At 45.2% G+C, this 20,535-nt stretch overlaps 1 protein-coding gene across 1 annotated transcript in view; it reads left to right on the top strand.

Moving 5' to 3' along the window:
• The window catches only part of efna3a (ephrin-A3a), a 70,110-nt gene extending 57,042 nt beyond the window's left edge, over positions 1-13,068 (top strand). Inside the window, exons 2-5 of the mRNA XM_037093777.1 lie at positions 593-894; positions 1,161-1,226; positions 2,812-2,883; positions 10,477-13,068. Of these exons, the coding sequence (XP_036949672.1) occupies positions 593-894; positions 1,161-1,226; positions 2,812-2,883; positions 10,477-10,595 (559 nt within the window). The 3' untranslated portion in view covers positions 10,596-13,068. The remainder of the gene's footprint in view (positions 1-592; positions 895-1,160; positions 1,227-2,811; positions 2,884-10,476) is intronic.
• The last annotated feature ends 7,467 nt before the right edge of the window (positions 13,069-20,535 follow it).

The raw sequence follows: 20,535 nt of genomic DNA, 5'->3' as shown, positions 1-20,535 counted from the left end.
GGGCACTAAGACATATATGTTCAATTGTTTTTGTAAAACATATGCTGATTTTGCTGTTCAGTCCGAGCGAACAGGTTTGGACAGGGTCATCAGAAGAGTGGGGAAGTTGTGGAACGCTCAGAAAACACCTTTTTTTTTTTTTTTTTTTTTTTTTTGCTGTTTGGAGATGATCTCAGTCTGTTTGTATTCTTCACACAGCGTCCTGAATATTTAGTTTTTACAATCAGATTTGGAGCGTAAACACTGGAAACTAGGGGGGAACAGCTTGCCTGGCTCTGTCCAAATGTACACAAATCCACCTACGAGCGCACCTAAAGCTCTCTGATTAACATGCTGTATCTTTTTTGCTTGTAAAAATGTACAAAATGACACGATGCAGTTTTATGAGGATTATGTGTGTGAGTATTTTTTCTTTTTTTTTTTTTTCTGGCTGTGAGAGGTGATTTTCTGAGGCTGGTTTCCTGGCAACCCTAACGCTGATGACTGGATCTAAATGTCAGATATCTGTTCCTTTATTCCTTAATTGAAAACAGTTGATTATTTGCAGCCCTGGTTGCTGATTGCACTTCTGCTCTCTCCCTGTCTTATCCAGGCTAAGAAAAGAGGGGTACACGGTGCAGGTCAGCGTCAACGACTACCTGGACATCTACTGCCCGCACTACAACACCACCCAGCGGGGGACGCTGGAGCGCACCGTGGCCGAGCAGTACATCCTCTACATGGTGAGCTACCGCGGCTACCGCAGCTGCGACCCCCAGCTGGGCTTCAAGCGCTGGGAGTGCAACCGGCCCCACGCGCCCCACGCTCCCATCAAGTTCTCGGAGAAGTTCCAGCGCTACAGCGCCTTCTCGCTGGGCTACGAGTTCAACGTGGGCCAGCAGTACTACTATATCTGTGAGTCAGGTCAAGTCAGCTACTGGTTTTTATTGTGATGGAGCCTGAGGATGTTGCGCAGCCAAAAATGTTTCAGTATCTCCTCCTCAGCTGCTGTAACCCACATGAGCTCGACTGCGTGTGGGTGCTGCTAATAGATTGTGGAAGTTCAGCCGAGGACAGGCGGCTGCGGCGGCGTACGCAGCTGACTGTCGAGGGCGCTGCGGCCTGCAGAGGGCACAAGGTTGACGCGCTGTTGTTTGTGTGTGTTTGCTCTCTGTTTTCAGCCACACCCACCCACCACCACGGCCACAGCTGCCTCAGACTGAGGGTCTACGTCTGCTGCTCCACCGGTGAGACCCAGCAAACTCTCATTTTATGTTTTAAACCATTTCCCCCTCTTTTCTGTGCCATTTCATCTCCCCACTCTCCTCTCTTTCCATCTCACGGACGTGCAGAGAACCCGGAGACAAAGAGAGGAACAGACGGAGACAGAGAGAGGGAGGGAGAGGGAGAGAAAAACTAAGATCTGACAGCCTTGTCTCCGGGAGAGGCTTCTCTGCCGCGCGCTGTCTTGGCGAGGTTTTGATTATGGCGTCCCCCCACCCCACACACACACACACACACCCTCCCCGAAGCGGCAGCTTTGAGAGTGATGGCTTAATGTTATTCTCTGTCTCAGTGCTATTACAGTAATGTTCCATCTCTCTCTCTCTGTGAATGACATGCTCTCGTGAAGCCGCATAAAAAGATGCAAAAAGGGAAAAAAAAAACAGTTTTTGGCTGCATCCAGCTCTCTCTGCCCTCCCTGTAGCTCTCCATTACCTCACCCCCCCCCCAGCTCTCTTGACCAGCCCTCCTCCTCCTCCTCCTCCTCATCCTCACCGTCTATCTCTTCTCCTCTCTCTTCTGGCTCTCTGATGCCTGCTGCTCTGTGTAGCGTGTGTGTTATTTTTACCCTGGTAGCCTGCTCTCTCCCCTGCAGGCCTTTGATCAGGGAGCCCGGCGCTGAAAGCCTCCCCCTCTCCTCTAACCTTGTCAGCACTAATACATCCCACACTCAGGCCAGTGTCAGCCTCTGTGTACACATCACCTTAACACCCCCCCACCCATCGCAGTGTCACGGCTAATCTATTGATGTGTCTACCACGCCTCCGTTTGCCTCTATGTGTGTGTGTGTGTTTGTGTGTGTGCACATGGCACTATGTCAGCCATAAATTTTCTTCTTTTTTTTTTTTTTTTCACGTGTGTATGCGTGTGTTGCATGAATGGCCGTGTGTGTGTGCATGCGTGCACCGGTGCATTTTGTCGGTTTACAATCCGCAACCTTTACTCAGCAAGGTCGTTTTAACAGCTTGCTATCAAAAAAGCTGTTGATTTCAGCTGCCTCCAGACCGCTTTTTTTTTTTTCATTCCCTCCCCACCTGAGCCCGACTTGCAGATAAGAGAAGGGGACGTGAATATTCATGGGCTACTGCTTCGCGCGCATTGAAGAGCCGCAAATTGATTGCCGCCGGCTTCTACGCGAAACTCGCGCTCGCCGTGCATCGGAATCACAAGGGCTCGCGCAGACGTTTAATTGACAAAAAACGCACAAAGGAGCGCGCGCACAATCAAACCCACACATCATTCATTCACGGGTGATTTGGCAACGGCGGCTGAATGTAATTCCGTGTCTAGACGAACAGTAAATGTAGAAAATGATTTCTGGCCGCCGGTTCCAAATGCTTGTAATCATCAGATGGAAGTCGTCTGGAGAGTCGGGTCCAACATTTCTTCGTGCGTTTCTCAGCGACACCAACTGTTCTGTTTTTTTCCGATAATGTACATTTTACTCAGCCATGTCGTTTTAATTTAGTATTTTTTTCCCCCCTCCTGTCTCTCTTTGATTCTCTCCTCTCCTCTGCTTCTTTTTCTCTCTGTCTTTGTGTTTCTCAGTTTCCCAGGCGGATGACGACTCTAGTCAGACTCCTCCCGACTACACAGTCAGGCCAAACATACACAACATCGGTGAGTGACTCCCGGGTCGTAAACGAACGGCAGCTATTTGCCAGTTGCAGGTCGATATTCGGCTGCGAAGGCTTGATTTGTGTTCCGGTCACTGTGGAAAAGGAACCCACCAGTCGGCAGTTTACTTTATGGCTGGGAAAAGAAAATCAACAGGTCATCGCTGGTTGATGAGTGAAGGCTTTGTTTGGGGCTGTTGACAGACGCAGTATGGGTAAGACAATGAACCAGTGCAACATGAATCAGCGGTAATGACAGTGTTTACCGACATCTGTGTGAGAAGGCAAACATGAGCGTCCGCAAATGATCCCAGCGTCCCCATGACGATTCCAGTTAATAACATCTTGTGTTCTTTCATTATGGTAACATGATATTGGGGAAAGAAATCTAGCCAAAACCCCCAAAACGGTATTTTCCAGTTCAATTGTCAGAGTTATTATGAAATTCAGCGTCTCCTGGGTTACATAAATTCGGTCATAACAGGACGATAACCCATTTTTTTTGGCGCCAGAGCGTTCACTGGCCTCCTGTTTCCTCACATGCAAATTATTTTAAGGAATCGCACAACGAAAAAAAACAAGCTGGTCTCAGAGGAAAATACGGTCCGCAGAACATCTTTTGAAGCTAGAAAGATGGCAGGGTCCGCCACATATAAACTGAGTGAAACAGCATGAAACTGTATTCTCCTTTAAAGTCAATTTGTTTATTAAGTGATGAAAATTAAGAGTTTTATTTTTTAGTTTGTTTAGGCATTAAAAAAATCATTCAACGAAGATCTTTCTTTTCTGATTGAAATGTATTCTCTAAAACTACAGTGAGCACCTTTACGTTGGAGGCCAAGGCTGAACATGAGCGCCCCCCCTACATGTCAATAAAAAAAATCCTCATTTAACGGCAAAACTGCTATGATAAGATTACAAGTCAAAGTTGAACCAAAGTGTTGGTCTGTAAACTATGATGACTGTGAACTACAGACAGCTGAGGGAAATCATTTTTTCCGGATAAAAAAGTTCCAAAAGCTCAGGCAGGCTTTCTGACATCACGTCCTGCTGTTGTTTCTGTTATTCCTGATAAATGTTGCTGAGGACCGATGAGGAGTTATTCTTTCAAACACATATTTTATGTCTTTTTTCCATGAAGTTTGGTTTTGGTTGCTTTAAGTAACTTTTGTTGCGCTTTAGCCACGCCGTGTGCAATCTTCGACTTACTATTACGTTCTGTTGGGGCTCCATACCTCTGGATCAGGGTCTTAAACTGCATATAATTGTAATTAAATGAACGTCTGGCTAACCTGGGTGTTTGTTAGTCCCTCACCATGTTATTAATACCAATCAGAACAATGGCCGAAACTATGAAAACAAAGTGACCCCAGAGGTATTACACCAGAGTGATGTTTTTTAAACCCTGATATATGAATAAAGGAAAACTTAACCTCCCACAGTTTGCCATACACACACACACACACACACACACACACACACACACACACACACACAGGTAAAATCCTCCCTTTTTTTTCTCTCTGGCGCAAGATCCACAAGGTCAGTAGAGGTCTTGTAAAGAATGAAAGGTCCGTGTTTACCTAAGGAGAGAGCATGTCAGCGAGCGAGTCAATTGTGCAGCCGAGTGGTTACATAAACCCTCTGTTTCTCCCTCCCTCGCTCCCTCTCTCCCTCGCTCTTTCTCTCTCTCTCTCTCCACCTCATCTCAAACACAAAGCTTCTCGCCGGGAATCATTTAGTGTGCTTGTTCTCCGGGAGCTGTGGGCACTCTGCGACGAGGGCTAAGAGAGTGTGACCTGCCTGAAATGAAAACTGAGACCAGCCCGAGACACGGTGGAGGGGGAAAAAAAAAAAAAAGAGCTCTTGAGCCATCTGCGACGAGAGCACCTTCAGAGAGAGAGAGAGAGAGAGAGAGAGAGATGGAGGGGGGAGACAAAGTGAGAGATGAAAAGTGAGGAAGGAGGCAGTGGAAGAGAAACACAGCCTGACAGACATGGGGACAGATAAAGAGAGAGAGAGAGAGAGAGAGAGAGAGAACAGGCCGAAAAAAGAGAGATAAAACCGGAGTGGGGGTGCGGAGAGAAGGGGCCGAGGAAGAAAGAGATGCTCGGTGGTGGGCGAATTGCTCAGCAGTAACTCAGGCTCCGGCTTACGTAGAATTTAATATAAAAAAACACTCGCTGCCAGAGAATCATGAAAAACCATAGCCTCCGGCGCTGTGATGCATTTCGCTGAATACATTTGGCGGAGTAACAAAATCAGGACGCACGGAATTAACGCGCACACACACACACACACACACACACTCACACACACACACTCACTTACAGGCGAGCCCGGCCCCTGATGGCCCCGCTGACCGCTGGACACCCACTCTCTGACTCACCCTCAGGACCAGACCAGCCCACAGACTGTCTTAGCATCAACAAATCTCTCCATCTCTCTCCACATATGTTTGGACTCGCTGTCGTCCTCCTTTTGCTTTATTATTAGCCTTCGCCTTGTACGTCACGTTTTCCTTATTTAACATGTTTTTAACAAGGAGGATTCCAGTCTTATGGGTCTCGTCTTGCCACATAACAAGTTTTGGTCTCACCAAGGTGATTGCTGAGATCCGGGAACACGGTGACAGGGCAAGAAACATGAGCGGGAAGATGATCGTAGAGGTTTTTTAACAAATCCCTGCATCACACAGACTTACTCGGAGGTCAAAATGAAGGCCAGCAACAAAACAATCACTCAGCCCTGTCATCACACTTTGTCATTCGTGAAACAAGATGCTGCCATTTTCAGTCTGTGTGTAAGTAGCTGGAAGCTTCATTAATAACAGTGGCAGTAGAATTTCAATGTGTTACTGTTACGCTGCTTCATTAAGTCGTTTTGGGAGTCGCTGATTGTCGACCTCTTCAGTCGCTCAGGTGTGAGAACGTATTGATTGTTTCCAGCTTGTCTGATCCATACAGTTCCAATAACTCCAATTCCAGGAGAGTCCAAAAGTCAAAAATGGATTGAAAAAAGACTTGCTTCAAGCCATATTTGTTGACATTTTCCCCCTCAACATCCACATATGTTTGTCTGGTCTTTTGTTTGTTGCACACAAATGGATTATCATTATTATTACTATTATATGTATCTGCATTCACTCGATGCTCCAGTGAATCTCTAATATTCAGATTGAGGATTTTAACATTTCTTCTATGTGTGATTACACAAAATGTGACAACAGACAACTGAAGTACATTCAAAAACCTCGAGAGAAGTTTGGGATTGAAAAAAATGGCACAATCCTGTAGTAATATTGATTGACCTGATAGCAAAATTGGGCCAGACACGTTCATCCGGCCCACATACCACGCGGCATGACGCCACGTGGGCGGTCCGCCCCTGTTTGCAAGATCTGAGCCTCAAACCGAATGAACCAGGACTGTCCCCCATCTGGGCCCCACACATCATTTCTGTTCTGGTTCGACTGGATCTGGCCCAGACTTGGACCAGTTCTGGTCCGTTCGGTTTGCTCTTGGCTGACATGTGACCATGGTATGGCCTTCTTGTGGCTCTGGGCCACAACAGTTTTTCTATGCGGGTTGCAAATCACTTTCCAACCTGCCAGATTATCCGCCTCGCTCTCCTGCCCCATTAAAAAGTGTAACATCGTAACATTCCTAACACAAGCTACGAAATGATGTTGTAGTAAAGCAGCCTGACTTGATTCACCTTCTCTGTGACTTTTGTTATCTAAACCCCAAGAAGCTATAGGCTTAAGGCCACACACATGCTACAAAGCATCAGTCTTGTGGCTTGTGCCTTGAATAAATCATAACCTTATAGTTTTTTTCTCGCAGTGTTCTTCCATCTGTGACACACTTGCCCTCAAACACTTCCCTCCTATATTGAGTGTGTGCAGCAGCGGTGGCAGAGGGCTAAAGGCTGAGACATAAATTGTGGTGTGGACCAAAAAAAAAAAAAAAACGCAGTCGTAGACAGATCATTTTTAAGGTGGATCAATAAGCACCGGCACCCATGAGTCATCTGCTCTGAGTTGTTTGTTATGTTGCGGATTTTCTCAAAATCTGTCCTAAAATAGTGGCTGTGTAGTGTGAGCAGTCTGTGGAGTCTGTGACCAGAAACATGTGGGACCACCTCTGAAGCCGATAGCAACTTAAGCAGCATCAGAGCCCGATAATAAGACTTTGTTTTCATGTTTCGATGTTGGCCATTTTGTTGTTTGTTTGCTCAAATACATGAGCAGCAAGTGACACGTCAGTCCAGCTGATGACATTTTAAATCGACAAGACGTGGACAAATCCATCTGTGAACACCACACCGGAGATGTCTGTAACCAAGCTAGTAGCCGCACAGAGCTAAAGCTAACATCTTTAGCTTTAAGGGCACAGATACATTAGTGCTTGGTACAAGTCCTTGAGACTGCTTTTCCTCTGACATCACACTCAGTAATGTTGTGTTTCAGGTTGGGTTGGGGTTAAGTCAGAGGCTACGATTGTAAGGAAATCTGAAATAATTTTCATTTCCCTGCTTCCTTAATGACTTGCAGCTGACATGACAATCAGTGGTGAAAATTTGAAGGGACATTAGGCCCATATGTCGAGGTAAATCAACATATTTTATAACGCATTAGCTCAAACTAGCATTCAGCTAACTAGGAAGTGGGTCAGTGCTAGCTAATGAGTTACCAAATATGTTGTTTTACCTTGAAATTTGACTTAAATATCCTTCAGTGGTGAATATGATCTACTAAGTAAAACATCAGTAGATTTCACTCTCAGTGTTCCTCAGACCATTCAGAGCAAGTCCTTCACTGGGATCGAGATCATTATCTTTTGTTAGTAGTCATACCCTTGGTTATGAATGCATAAAGTTGTATTGATGCAATGGCATGTTCTGACATTAAGGCACCTACAGTGTTTAACCGACGGAGTGTGAGCCAGCTGAATGCCGTCCACCCTGTATCACACCCCCCCGACCTGTAGAGCTGTAACTGTACGTGACGGCTCCGTCGCCTCACGCTGTGCACGCATCACTGTGAGTGCACCATCGCTGTGGCGTGGCTGGGCGCCACGATTTATCGGACCAGACAACCTCTTTCCACTCATCCGACGGTCTGGAGCTGATGTTTCTTATCTCACTGTAAACGCCTCGGGCAGGTTTGCCCCGGACAGGAGCAGAGCTGCCCCGCGTGCTCTCTGTTGTTGAACCCCATACAGGCGAGACTGCGCCAGATTGTGTTCTTGGAAATTGATTGCTGTATCCCACAATTGCGCTGTGATGTTCGGTGTCATGCTGTGCACCTTTGATAACTTGTTATGGCCCGAGGCGCCCGGCGTCCCCCACATTCATCTTCCAAGGGCGGCTTCCCTAAATAGCAAGGGGTTTTAAAGAGGTACATATTGTGCTGCTGCTGTTCTGTGATTGTCAAAGCAGCTCGCGCCCACAAACTGAAGAAGGCAAGACAACTGGAAATGAATCAGCTTACATATGAGGCAGCGAAATGGATTTGTGTCTGTGTGTACTTGTTTAGCTCACTCCTCGTGCAGGGACAGGGCGTACATATCTTCCTCTGGTCAGTGAGCGCTACTTGTGGTGAGCCTCAGACCGGATGGTGTGAAAGTCCCCGCTGTGACCTGTAGGCCCGACCTGAGGCGGTGCTGTTTTGTATTCTGCTCCACTGCCTCCGCTGCCTGTTCTCTGTTGGAGTTCATCCCGGTGCACTGCGGCGTGGATGTCGGTGTCGCGTGTCTTCGCCGCAGACAGATGCTTCGTGTTCCTTGAGAAGCAGCTCTGACGTCAGCGCCGCGCACGCCCAGCCAGGACAAACCAGAGCGGTCGGATGGTTTACTTTAAAAACAAAATTCCTGCCATTCATCAAACCTCAGCTGACGTGCGGTTGTTATCTCTACCTGTTATCTTTATCTATCTGCATCTCCATCTGTCATCGTCTCTTGTTTTTGCTTGTAGACAATTACTGTCTCCATTATATCCCGCAGACTCCAGACAGGACTTAAGCGTCACTGTGCAGCGGCATTTTGAAGACGTCTCACTTTGTTGACAGGACGCATCGCTTGTTGAACGCCGGTTTGATTCGATGATGACAACGTAATGAAGTGAAAGTTGTGGGAGTTTAGTAGGCAAACACACAATTTGTTTCAGCCTCGGGGTACAATTTGTCAAATAAATATATCCATTCGTGCATCAAAACAAGTATTTTTTGTCAGTGCGATTTTGAGCCGCAAAATCAAAATAATCTCGTAATGATAGGATGTGAAGTAAATATGTCATGTCTCAAGGTGAAGTGTGAAACTACTGGATATCTTCTAAAAGAAGACCTCGGGACAGTTTCTAGCCCAGTTCGTGGCGACCAAAACAGGCAATTGAAGCCAACAGTGTGATGTTCTCCTTAACCTTACTGCTCGTTTGATGTGCCTAAACCTAACCAGAGCATAAGCACAGTGTTTTCAGAAGATACAAGTTCAAAACTGAAGCAAAAGAGGAGCAATATGCAATAAACCGAAATGGGAAGTTTCCAACGCATTTACGGTTTGCAGAGACGTTCGACGTTTATTATGGCGAGTTCGATTTAATGAGGACAAACACGGTGAAGTGAAAGCACACAATTTGTGTCAGTTTAGGGGTGCAATTTGTCAAATGGATATATATTTTTTCTCGCATCAAAACAGTCTTTTTTTCAAACCCTTTCCTGATAATACGATGTAAAATCAATACGTCATGTCTCGGGGCTTTAAACTCTTCCTCCCTTTCACCTGTGTCTTGCTTTTTATGTCTGATGCGGGCTAATGTGAGCGACGCCTGGAACAAATTGGAGCTTTCTTCTTCTTCTTCTTCTTCCTCCTCTTCAACAGCTCAATACTCGCGGCCCATTTTTACCCTTTAACTTTTGATGGATGTGTAAGCAGCAGAGCTCTGTTTGGTTCCTTTTTGCATTTATTTTAGCGCGTAATAACCCCCTAGATATAATGGGAAGCATTATGTTCGAGACGGCGCATAATGACTCGGTGTAATCCACTTTTTACCAATTTTTTAAATTTTTTTTTTCCCAAAATGCGCTCTCTCGGCTTTTTTTTCTCTCCGTCTCTCCCCTCCAGCTAATGTTCTGTTGTGTCTAATCAATGGCGAGACCATAGTAATTTGGTTTGATTGAAATCCCTCCAGGATAAAAAAAAAAACAAAAAACAAAAAAACATCATTACTGCGAAAAAAGAGGAATACATGAAAAAAAGGAACAGGAAGAGAGAGAGAGAGAGAAAAAAAAAAAACATATCAGAAACAAAAGTGTTTTTAATTTTTCTGTCCCACAGGGGAACCGGCCATACGAAGCCGCGCTGATGATAATTGGTGGTTTGTTGATAATTGCATCATGTCTCCCTCTCTGCATATGTTAAAGCACAATTTGCATGCATCACACGCCGCCTTTAGATTGATGAATTAATAATGTAGTAATGGTTCGTTTCCTTCTGTCTGGCACACATGCTCTCCCTCTCTTGCTCCTTCACACTTTCTCTTTTCTCACCTCTCTCTCTCTCTCTCACTGTGCTTTTTTTCCTTTTCCCTTTTCCTCCAGATGAGTTCAACCCCGAAGTTCCCAAACTGGAGAAAAGCGTCAGCGGCAGCAGCCCCTCACGTGACCGCCTTCTTCTCACCGTGGCGATGCTGCTCGTGTCCGCCGTCCTCTTGTCCTAGCGCACCGTCGCCGCGGGTGACACCTTTCGCGCATAGCTGGACACCGCCTTGTCCAAAGGGCTTCGTATCCACCCAGTCGTTGATGTGAAAGTCAGCAAGAAACCACAGGAAGAGAACGGAGAAAGAGGTGACAGGAACCACAATCAGAGAGGGAAACTGAACTTAACTTTTGGGGAAAAAAAAAAAAAAAAAAAAGGAGAGGCCTTTTTTTGCTGTCATATTTACGCCAGTGTATTCTGACGCTCCGTGTGTTGATGGACATCGATATCATGTGAATACCGCTGCATCTCACGCAGGTGTGCCACGACACGGAGGCCGCGACCACAAACCTATATTCAGACTCGGACTTCGGTGCTGCTGTCATGCCCGAGAAAAGCGGACTCGTGATGAGTTGGATGTAGACGACACACTCTTATCGTAGCATGGACGTCAAATTTGAGCTCCACTGTCTTCAGCAAGGCTTTGGGTTTTTATTTTGTAGCTGTAGGTTTCGAAGACAGCCAGACTTTTTGCAGTGGACGTTCACGCCTTGGATGTTGACGATGTATTAGAAGTAGTGAAGAGCCAGCTGGACTCTGGAGCTGTGCTACTCTTACCTATCCTACAGGATATTTATGTAATCAGTCAATGATGAGAAGTGCTGCCATTATCCTGGACACTGAGGAATGTTTTCACACTGGTGGGAGAGAGCTGCTGGTAATAAGAGGCCGAGCTGGTTCGTAAGGGAAAAAAAAGGGGGGGACTTTGTGAGAATATCCACAGGCCTTTCAAGAATCCATTTTCTCCAGACATCAAAAATACCCCCGGCTTTGTGATAGGTACACATGCAAAGCCCGCGTCTCTTAGAAGATAGCGAGTGCCCTCTTAGAACTAGTCGTTTGTCTGTATTTCCTGCCTTCACACTGTAACAACCCAAGAAAAATACAGACCCCAGACTAGTAATTTGACGGCACTTAGACCCGCTAGATGTGTGTTTTGTTCCGATGCATTTACCTTCAGCACTCGGCGTAGATTCCCCCCCCCCAGATGTCAAACCTTTCTCCTCGCAGCAATCAGGCGAGTCATTCAGAACACCACTAATTTACGATTGTGAAATAAAAAAAAAAAAAATTAAAAAAAAAGCCTCTCTCTGCGGCAGCAGCAGCAGGTTCCCTTTTAATCCCAGACAGCCCCGGTCTGGTCTATCCCTCCTTTTTTCCACTTGCAGAGTGCTGCCAGCCAATCAGCGCCGACGGCCATTACAGCAGTCACGGTCACCATGGAAACGACCCCATACAGTCGCCAGAGCGCGGCAAGGTGCCTGGAGGAGAAATTGTGCTTTGAGGCTCAAAGTAACGCTGCCGCCATTTTGTTAAAAAAAACAAAAAGACAAAAACAAACAAAAAACAAAACACGTGTGAATGTGCAAACAAAGAGTTCACTTTTTTTATATTGTAATACAGGACGACGTAGGCTGGCATTAATCAAACTACAACGTTGTGCTTTTCCTTTTTTGTTTTTATTTATTTACTTTTCAAAATGTATTTATTTTAACATTAAAAGTATATTATTTATCTACCTAATTTATTAGAGTGCATTTGTAGGCCTTTGCTCAATAAGCTACCGTGCCAATTTTTTAAATTCTTTTTGTTTTGTTTTGTTTTTTCTTTTTTAAACGGTGGAATTTTTTTTACCGCGGCTGTTTTGTTTTTTTTTTTTTTTTCAAAGCTTGTGTAGATAAAACAGCCGGACGTGATTCAGCCTGACGACGAGAGGAGATGGTTATTGGTTATGACTAATCAGTAGGGACATACAGTACAGTACAGTGTAACCCTGCTCTCGTGTAACAGAAACTGCTAACTGGAGCGCGTCACAAACCAACTGCGAGTGCACGGACGAGCCGATGTTGATGGAAGGGCGGCATTCCTTCAAGTGCTGCACTTACAAAACGAAGGAGTCTGCATTGTAATGTATATTTATAACACAAGCCGGTTATGGAATGTGCGCGTGTGTGTGTATGGATGTGCGTGTGTGTGTGGCTTTATCTGCCTGCTTTCTTGCGTGTGAGCGCGCGAGCGAGCGAGAGATTAAAAAAAAAACACAACACAAAAAAAAAAAACAGCAGCAACATATGTGTGCACAGCGGCGTGCGTATGTATGTCAGAATGTGTTCGTCCGCGCTTTTTTCCAGTATGTGGCATTTAGAGAAAAAAAAGAAATTTCGTACCCGTCAAGGAGTCGTTTGTAGGATCTGAATATGCAAAGTGCGTGTGTGTACGAGAGAATGTGCTCTTCTGTAATGTTAGTTTACGTTACGGGGTTTTGGGAAGCTTGGGGGGGGGGGGCGACAAAAGCATTTAACTGATGTTGGAGACAAACCACGAGAAATGTGTTTTACCTTTGACGAGAACGGACAGAGAAAAGGAAAAAAACTGTAAATTGATCCACGAATGATTAAAATCAAACGGCAATTAAAATCTTTTTTGCAAATTTACTTGTGTGTTTCTTCCTTCTCCTTCTCCTTCTTCTGTGTACGCCATTTTCTTTATCTCAAACCGTGACCTCCCTCACCTTCACTCACCTTCCACTCACTACTCCTGTTTGTTTTTTCTCTCGAGCACTCCACCTTTCAAGACGTGCACACTCGCTGCGCTGCACATACTCCGGCTGTAAAACTCTCACCCCTCTCTCTCACACGGTCCCATCCTTTTCTAGTCACTCTCGCAAAAACACTTCGTCTGCCATAAAACATAATGACAGCGTTGGGGTGGGGTTGGGGGGGGGGGGGGGGGTAGTCACGGCTCCATATCTCCCACTCCATCCATCTCTTCCCTTCAAGAAAAAAAAAAAAAAGAAAGAAAACACCTGCAAGCCATTCACGTCTCCACAAATCTTTCTCTCCGTGTCCCTCTCTTTTTTCCCTCTGCCCCCTCAGTCAGCCTCTTTCTAATCTTTGTACGCAGGACAGAAAGAGGAGCTGACAATGGGGAGGGGGACACATGTCTCGGACGCACTAAACGTCCGTGTCAGGAGGAGACAGAGGGGGGCAGATAAGATGTGCTCTTTGATGTCGCACATTGGGCCTCGGTATCACGCGACAGGGAAAAAGAAGTGGAGCGGATCCTGCTGTCGGCTTTCACTTCCAGACCTGGGTCAAAGAGTCTGCGAGCGTGTGTGTGTGTGTGTGCGCGTGTGTGTGTGGGGCTCGTGAGGGCTCATGCCAAGAAAAACTGAAAAGCCAATTAAACGTGCTTCAAATTTGCTCGACAAAGTGTGAGTCATACTTAACCAAGCAGGTGACAAAGAAGTGATCGCGTCTATTAATATCTGTTTCGCAGCTGTTTCGACTCGGCTGAGAGGGAGCGGCTCCTGAGTCTCCCTGACAGTTCTGAGCTGACGGGCTGATAATTGTTGAATATTACAGTAGGTCTTGGCTTACAGTCCCTTCTCGCCCGCTTATAGGTTTGGACTTGCACATAAACGCCTGAGTGTTTTGACGGCTGGGGGGGAAACAGGGTTTTGGCTTCTGCTCCGGGGGCCTGAGCTGACAACTTAAAACCAGTCAGTTTTGCAGCAAATCAGGCTGTTTTGGCAGCGAGGCTCGTCTCTGGGTGGTTATGCAAGAGAATTAACGCTGTCACATTAAAACACCTTTCACTTCGCGTCTGGCAAAGCTTATGTTTTTCGCCTGGTGCCTGAGCGAAACCTTAATTGATCTGCTTACTATTCAAATGAGAGGGGTCAGGAGCGTTTGCCAGTGGATTTTTAAAAAATGCCAACGTCTCCCTGGGCTGCTGTCACAGAGCCTCGCGCTTCCACCGTGAAACAGAGATCTAACAAGTGCTCTGTCCAGGATCTAACCGGGGAAGACGTTCCATTAGCAACAGGAGATGACCTTTTTCTCCGTTCTGAGGCACATTATCGTTTTCTGAGTCATTTACCGTGAGATAAGCCATCTGTAGCATGGGCCGGGCCCGTGCCGCGGAGGAAGAATTCCCCTGACAGGACGCACCGTCTGGTCCAAACAATGAAACAGATGCCTCCTCCTCAGAGAACGTGTTATAGCTCAGGACATCAATGAGACAATCACAGAGGCTGGCGCTGCCTTCAAGTGCTCCTTGGAAACTCCTGCTTCAGGGTTGGGAGGCTCATAAAAATGAGTTGTGGCTCACTCGGACGCATCTGGTCCGAAAATGATGTAGCTGACTGACTTTTGTGTGTGTGTGTGTGTGTGTGTGTGTGTGTGTGTGTGTGTGTTTGGCACAAGAAGAAAAAAAGGCAGATGCTTTTGTCCAACATTTTTTCAGTACATACATACATATCAGTAGTGGCTAAATTGTCCTCTGGCTTGGCTGGCTCTGACATGCAAAAAGTGAGGGTTAATGGGTTACTCTCAATTGTCCGTAGGTGTGAATGTGCTTGTGAATGGTTGTTTGTCCCTACATGTCGGCCCTGTTATGAACTGGCGACGTATCCAGGGTGTACCCCGCCGTCGCCCAACGTCAGCTGGGACCTCTTGAAATATGTTGGCTCGCCAGTTAATATTTCATTTTCCCAATCCGAGAACAAGGGGTACAGAGTTTACTCGGAGTTTCAGTTTTGGCCCTCTAAGGAAAAAAAAGTTTTGGCACGCTTTCATTAAACAAAGTGAACTCCAAATACATATATTAATGGCGACTATTTACACAAAGTGCCACACTCGTCACAGGCTACTTCATTTGGAGCTCAGTGTATTTGTGCTATTTACTTTAATTAAAAATCCTATGCGGTCCAGAGCTGCTGCCAAGTTTCTTTCTGTCTTTCTTCTGACTTTTAGTCCCTCTATGGATGTCCACATATTAAAAATATGAGGTTTTTCTCTCCCCTGCTGTCAAGGGCTTCAATTTTCTTCTTCTGTTTTTCCCCGACCTGTTTGGGAAGCCTTTTTTCCCCATATATATGTGGAATTCCGACCACTGATGGACCCAGGATGGAACCCCCGGTGCAGCCATGTTCAAAAGAACACTACGAAACTGCCCTGTTGGATGCCCCTGTGTCAGATTGAACATGACAAAGTGCCCCCCATCCAGTCCATGACGAATGTGTCACGACTTTTTGCACATTTTCATAATTGTGCATTCATAATGTGTCATGCATATGCTTTTAGTTTCATGTTCTCAGATTTACAGCTACACTCCCAAACCAGAAGGATGATGTTGAAGATGATGATGATGATGATGATGATGTGGAAAACGTGTTTCCAGACAGCAGATATCACAAGAATATTCTGCATATCCATTCTGCATGTCCCCGCCTGATCTACTTCCCACCCATAGGTGTCGCCAAAGCGTTCTTTCGGTCTTGTGTTCCTGCCGCTGGGATGTATTCAGGACATCTGCAACAGGTTACGCTGCAGATTGACTGTGAGTATGTTTGCCTATAAGATAAAAACTGAGAGTCATAAAAAAAAAAAACAACGATGACAGCGGTGCGTCGGTTTATGTGTTACGTGGGCTGTGTACCCTGAAAGAGATTTGTCGGGGGCAGGTCTGAGTTAAAGGTTAAGCTGCTGAAGTTCACCGGGACCAAAATTTAATATCTTCCCAAAACTCCGGAGTGCCTTCACTGTGAGTTTGATTCATGCGGCGCTGCTCCGGGACACTCAGGAGTCAAACAACAACATGAGGGATCAGTGACGCCAACGGAGAAAAATAAATCAGAGTTAAAATAAGGTCGTCAGTGGAAATGTAAGGCAAAACAGAGATGACCCTCGTGGAATCTCTTATGCAACTGTTTGAAAATGCGAGCTGACCTACTGTACTGACATTTGTGCTCAACCAATCAGGATTATATTAAATCGGAGGTGAGTCATCGCAGATTAGGAGCAAACGTAGATTTCCACGATAAACAGACTGTATTACAACGTCATCTATTTCTGTTCTGCATGGAATTCTAAATTTATCCTCCCCATAATGCATGCATCCTGGGGACAGGTTTACTGATGTCATTTTTTTTTTTTTTTTTTTTTTTACCATTTAAATGAAACAGATTGTTCTTACTGAAGTTCAGTACGCAGGGCTGAACCCCGCCGCTGCAGATGGGTCATGTCCTCAGTGTTTCTTCTGGAGAACTGGGGTTGCAGCAACCTTTGGGGGTTTCACATTCTACCCTTAAAAGTAACACTTGCATATTTAATACGACGATTCAAGTATATTTCAGACTTCGTATCATTTGCTTAGTTTTGGGCAAACAAATAAATTCGTCAATAAAATGCTTCAATACTTTCCCACCACATTGTCGAAGAGGCTTTGAAAACAAAGTTCAGACCTTGATGTTAGAAAACAGAATGAGTACTTGGTGTCTGGTGAACACTTTCTTTGTGTTTCTGTCTAAAAAAAGATGCAATTGCTTTACCGAACTGTATCATCGTGGTAAATACACAAAATACAGAGGGTGATTGTGTTATAGCAGGTTGACTGTATGATTTGTAGAAACAGGTCCATTATTCTGACTGTTGCTGTCCCCAAACTTTCGTCCATCCTTCCCTAAAACATAAAGTTGAACAGTTATACAGTTAAAGGTTTATGAAAACAGGATGTAAATTCACAAAAAATATGGAATTGTTTTTCATAACATGACATAGCATAAATATCTACAAATACCCCCTTTTCCCCCAGAACAGCCTTGACTGATGTTGATACCGACTGGGTAGTTTTCTCTTGACATGTCTCCAGAGGAGAGTGAGGAGTTTCAGACCCTCTACTTAAGTTAAAGTAGCCACACCACAATCTAAAAATACTCATGTTGCTTAAAATGGCAGTACTGTATGGCGTTAAAGTACACAATACTAAAAATGTCTTATGATTTGACTCTTATGAATTATGATCACCTATGCATTAATACGTAGTCGCATTTTACTGATTTAGCCAAGGTTGAGCTAAGTTAACCACCTACTAATCAAGGTTCTATTTGTAAGAAAAGTTGACTTTTGCGTACCAAAGTTTTGCACTTAATGGAATAGTTCAACACTTACACAGAGACTTTCTTGCAGAGACAGTTTCTAACTTTCATATCTGCCCATTAAAGATTACTATATTAGGTTAGTAAAAAGACCAGAAACAGGGGGAAACTGTGAGTCTGGCTTCTGTCTAAAGAATCCACCCACCAGCACCTCCAAAGCTCACTAATTAAAACATTTAAGCTTGTTTGTTAAATTAACAGCTATGAGTTGTCATTTTCCGAGGAGTTAGACATCGGGAGGTCACTACACTCAGCAAAATGTAGAAGGCCTATGACTCATTATTCCCTTGAAATAATTATTATGCTTTGTTTTTTCTGTGCAGATTAAATAAACACGACAAAACGTCTGTGAATGTGAGATAATTTGAATTTGAAACAGAGTAGGGCTTAAGTTTTTCCTCATTTCCAGTCTTTATGTTTTATGTTTTAAGCTAAGCTGTGTCATATTAAACATATTAAAGAGCTATCAATCCTCTTATCGAACTCTCATCAAGAAAAACAAATGTACATTTCGCAAAACCCCCAAACTATTCCTTTAAGCACAGCGCTTGAGTACATTCGCAGATTCAGCTGGCCTGAAAGCAAACACGCTCCTGTACCGTAACTGTCACAGCAGTGAGTGAACCGTAATAAAGCAGTTGACCTGTTCACCTGGACGCAGGTGGCATTTTCGTCTGCGTGTCTTCTGCTCTGAAGGAATCCTAATAGGACCTTGTCAAATCCGCCCAGCATTTTTTTTTGATCTGTCCTGACACTCCTACAGCTTCGGGTCACTGTGAGTCAACTCAGACGGAAACTGACCCGGGTGAGGGGCTCGGGGGCCAGATGAGTTGAGGAGACATTTTGGGATACAAAATGACGTTGTTTAAGACCCCCCGGGGGGAAAACATGACGTCGGCTCTTGCGACTAAGATGCCTGACAGGTTAGAGGTGGTTTGACGCGACGGTCCATTGATGACGCAGGCGAGCTATCGAGGCCGGTTACAAGTGTGATAAGTACGTGCCCACTTTATTATGCTCGCAGCTGCTGATCCGACACATGGAGTGCTCGGGGCAGAGAGGGATCTGGTCCCTCGGAGGAGCGAGAGTTACAGTCTGAGTCTGCTACATGCAAAAACTTGCATTATTGAACAGACATGCTGCTCCTAAAATTAAATCAAAACTTCTCATTTCGCAATGACAGCTCACTAATTTAGGAAGTTTTATGAGGCAGACATTCTTGGACATGTTGTTAAGAGAGAAAAGGGGAAAAAAAAAATGTGAACATGCATCTTAATTAGAACGGCGTTAAGCTTCCTAGAGGGCTTTGCTTTTGCGCACATTAATTTGGGCTCTTGCCAATCCTCCCCAGATCAGTTGACTAATGTGTTGACAAGTGGAGGGAAAGTTATCGCGGAATATCAAGCAGGCCACATCCGCCGTCTGCGGCAGCCCTGTAGTACGAGTGGCAACGGCGCTGGTGTGAAAACATTTCGGAATATTAAACAGAGCGGGATTTGAAGGGGTGTGACCCCGGGGCTGGAGGAAGTGGAGGCAGATACCAGCCTGTGAAATGAAGGAGGCCATATTCCCCTTCTTTGATATGCATTTACATTTATAAACATATCGGTAAAGTCAGGCTCATATAACCTTGTTTTTCTGTGTAATCTGTTTTTTTTTTCCATTCAACAGGCTAAAGCTTCTTATGAATTCTTATGAATCGCATGAAAAACACATTTGAACTCCGCTGAAAGCTGCACTGTTCCCGTAAGCGAAAAAACATCCAGCCGTTCTCCCCGTGTGTGAGTGTTATTCATGGATGTGAGATTTAAGTTGCTTTAACCGCGGCTTCTGCTGCAGAGGAAGACAGAGAAATCGATGAATTTGTAATCAAATGAGCAAAAAGAAACAGAAACCTCATAACATCCCACCGCGGGGCCGTGTTTCTCTCTTTTCGTCCCTCCAGCCTCTCATCTCTCCTCCCCTCGTTTGTTCTTTCACTTTGTCACATTTTTCTCAAATGCCCCACATCTTCCCATCCTCACCCTTGTCTTCATCATAGACAGTCGTGCTTTCCCTCCGGTCGCCGCGCTGCCCCCTAATCACCTCTTCCTCCTGCTCCTCCTCTTCTCCCTCCAGATTTAGCTCTAATCCCTCATTTCTGGTTGCTACATCTGCACAGCACTCAACAGCTGGGGACCCACTCACAAACACACAAACAGCCATGGACCTTGTGCTGTGTGTGTGTGTGTGTGTGTGTGTGTGTGTGTGTGTGTGTGTGTGTGTGTGTGTGTGTGTGTGTGTGTGTGTGTGTGTGCGCGTTAGTGGGTGGGTGTGCAGACACTCCGGGCATCTGGTCCAAACTTAAGCCCAGGAATAGCTAATGCTCCTCTCCAAAAAAGATGTTGTGACAAAGTATTTATATCAGACAGGATGTTGCCGATTGATGCAAATAGATAACAGAGTTTAACATTTAGAGAAAGCTGCAAAGAGATTACATCTTGTCTGGCTGGTAAACAAGCCTTTAAAAGGAAATCCGGCCCCCGAAATTCTTACGATTTGATGTGTGGCTCAAAACTGCTCTCATCCAAAGTTTATAGGAGAGGAAACGATATCACCATCAAAAGACGCATTGTGGAGTTTCTTCACTATCAAACAGGAGACCCCTTTTTTTATAGCTTCATAAATGTATATCATTAAAGGCTGTAGGATTTAAGGAGTGTGTACGATGTCGGGAACATTTCATATAACATCAAGAATTGTGTTTTCATTTATGTGTAATCACCTGAACCAAGAATCTTTGTTTTTGCACCGCCATGTTTCTACAGTAGCCCAGCATGGACAAATCTAACAGTGGCTCTATGGTGGGCCTTTCATGTGCCTTAGGGGGACGAGGTGTGTGCAGGCGGTTGCAATCTACAACCTCACCACTAGATGCCACTAGATCTCACACACGGGACTGTTAACGCCAATATGTTAACAA

The sequence above is a fragment of the Acanthopagrus latus genome, chromosome 3 (assembly GCF_904848185.1).
Source record: "Acanthopagrus latus isolate v.2019 chromosome 3, fAcaLat1.1, whole genome shotgun sequence".
NCBI classification, from domain to species: Eukaryota; Metazoa; Chordata; class Actinopteri; order Spariformes; family Sparidae; genus Acanthopagrus; species Acanthopagrus latus.
The sequence above is the reverse complement of the archived record's forward strand: the minus strand, read 5'-3'. Positions and strand labels throughout refer to the sequence as shown.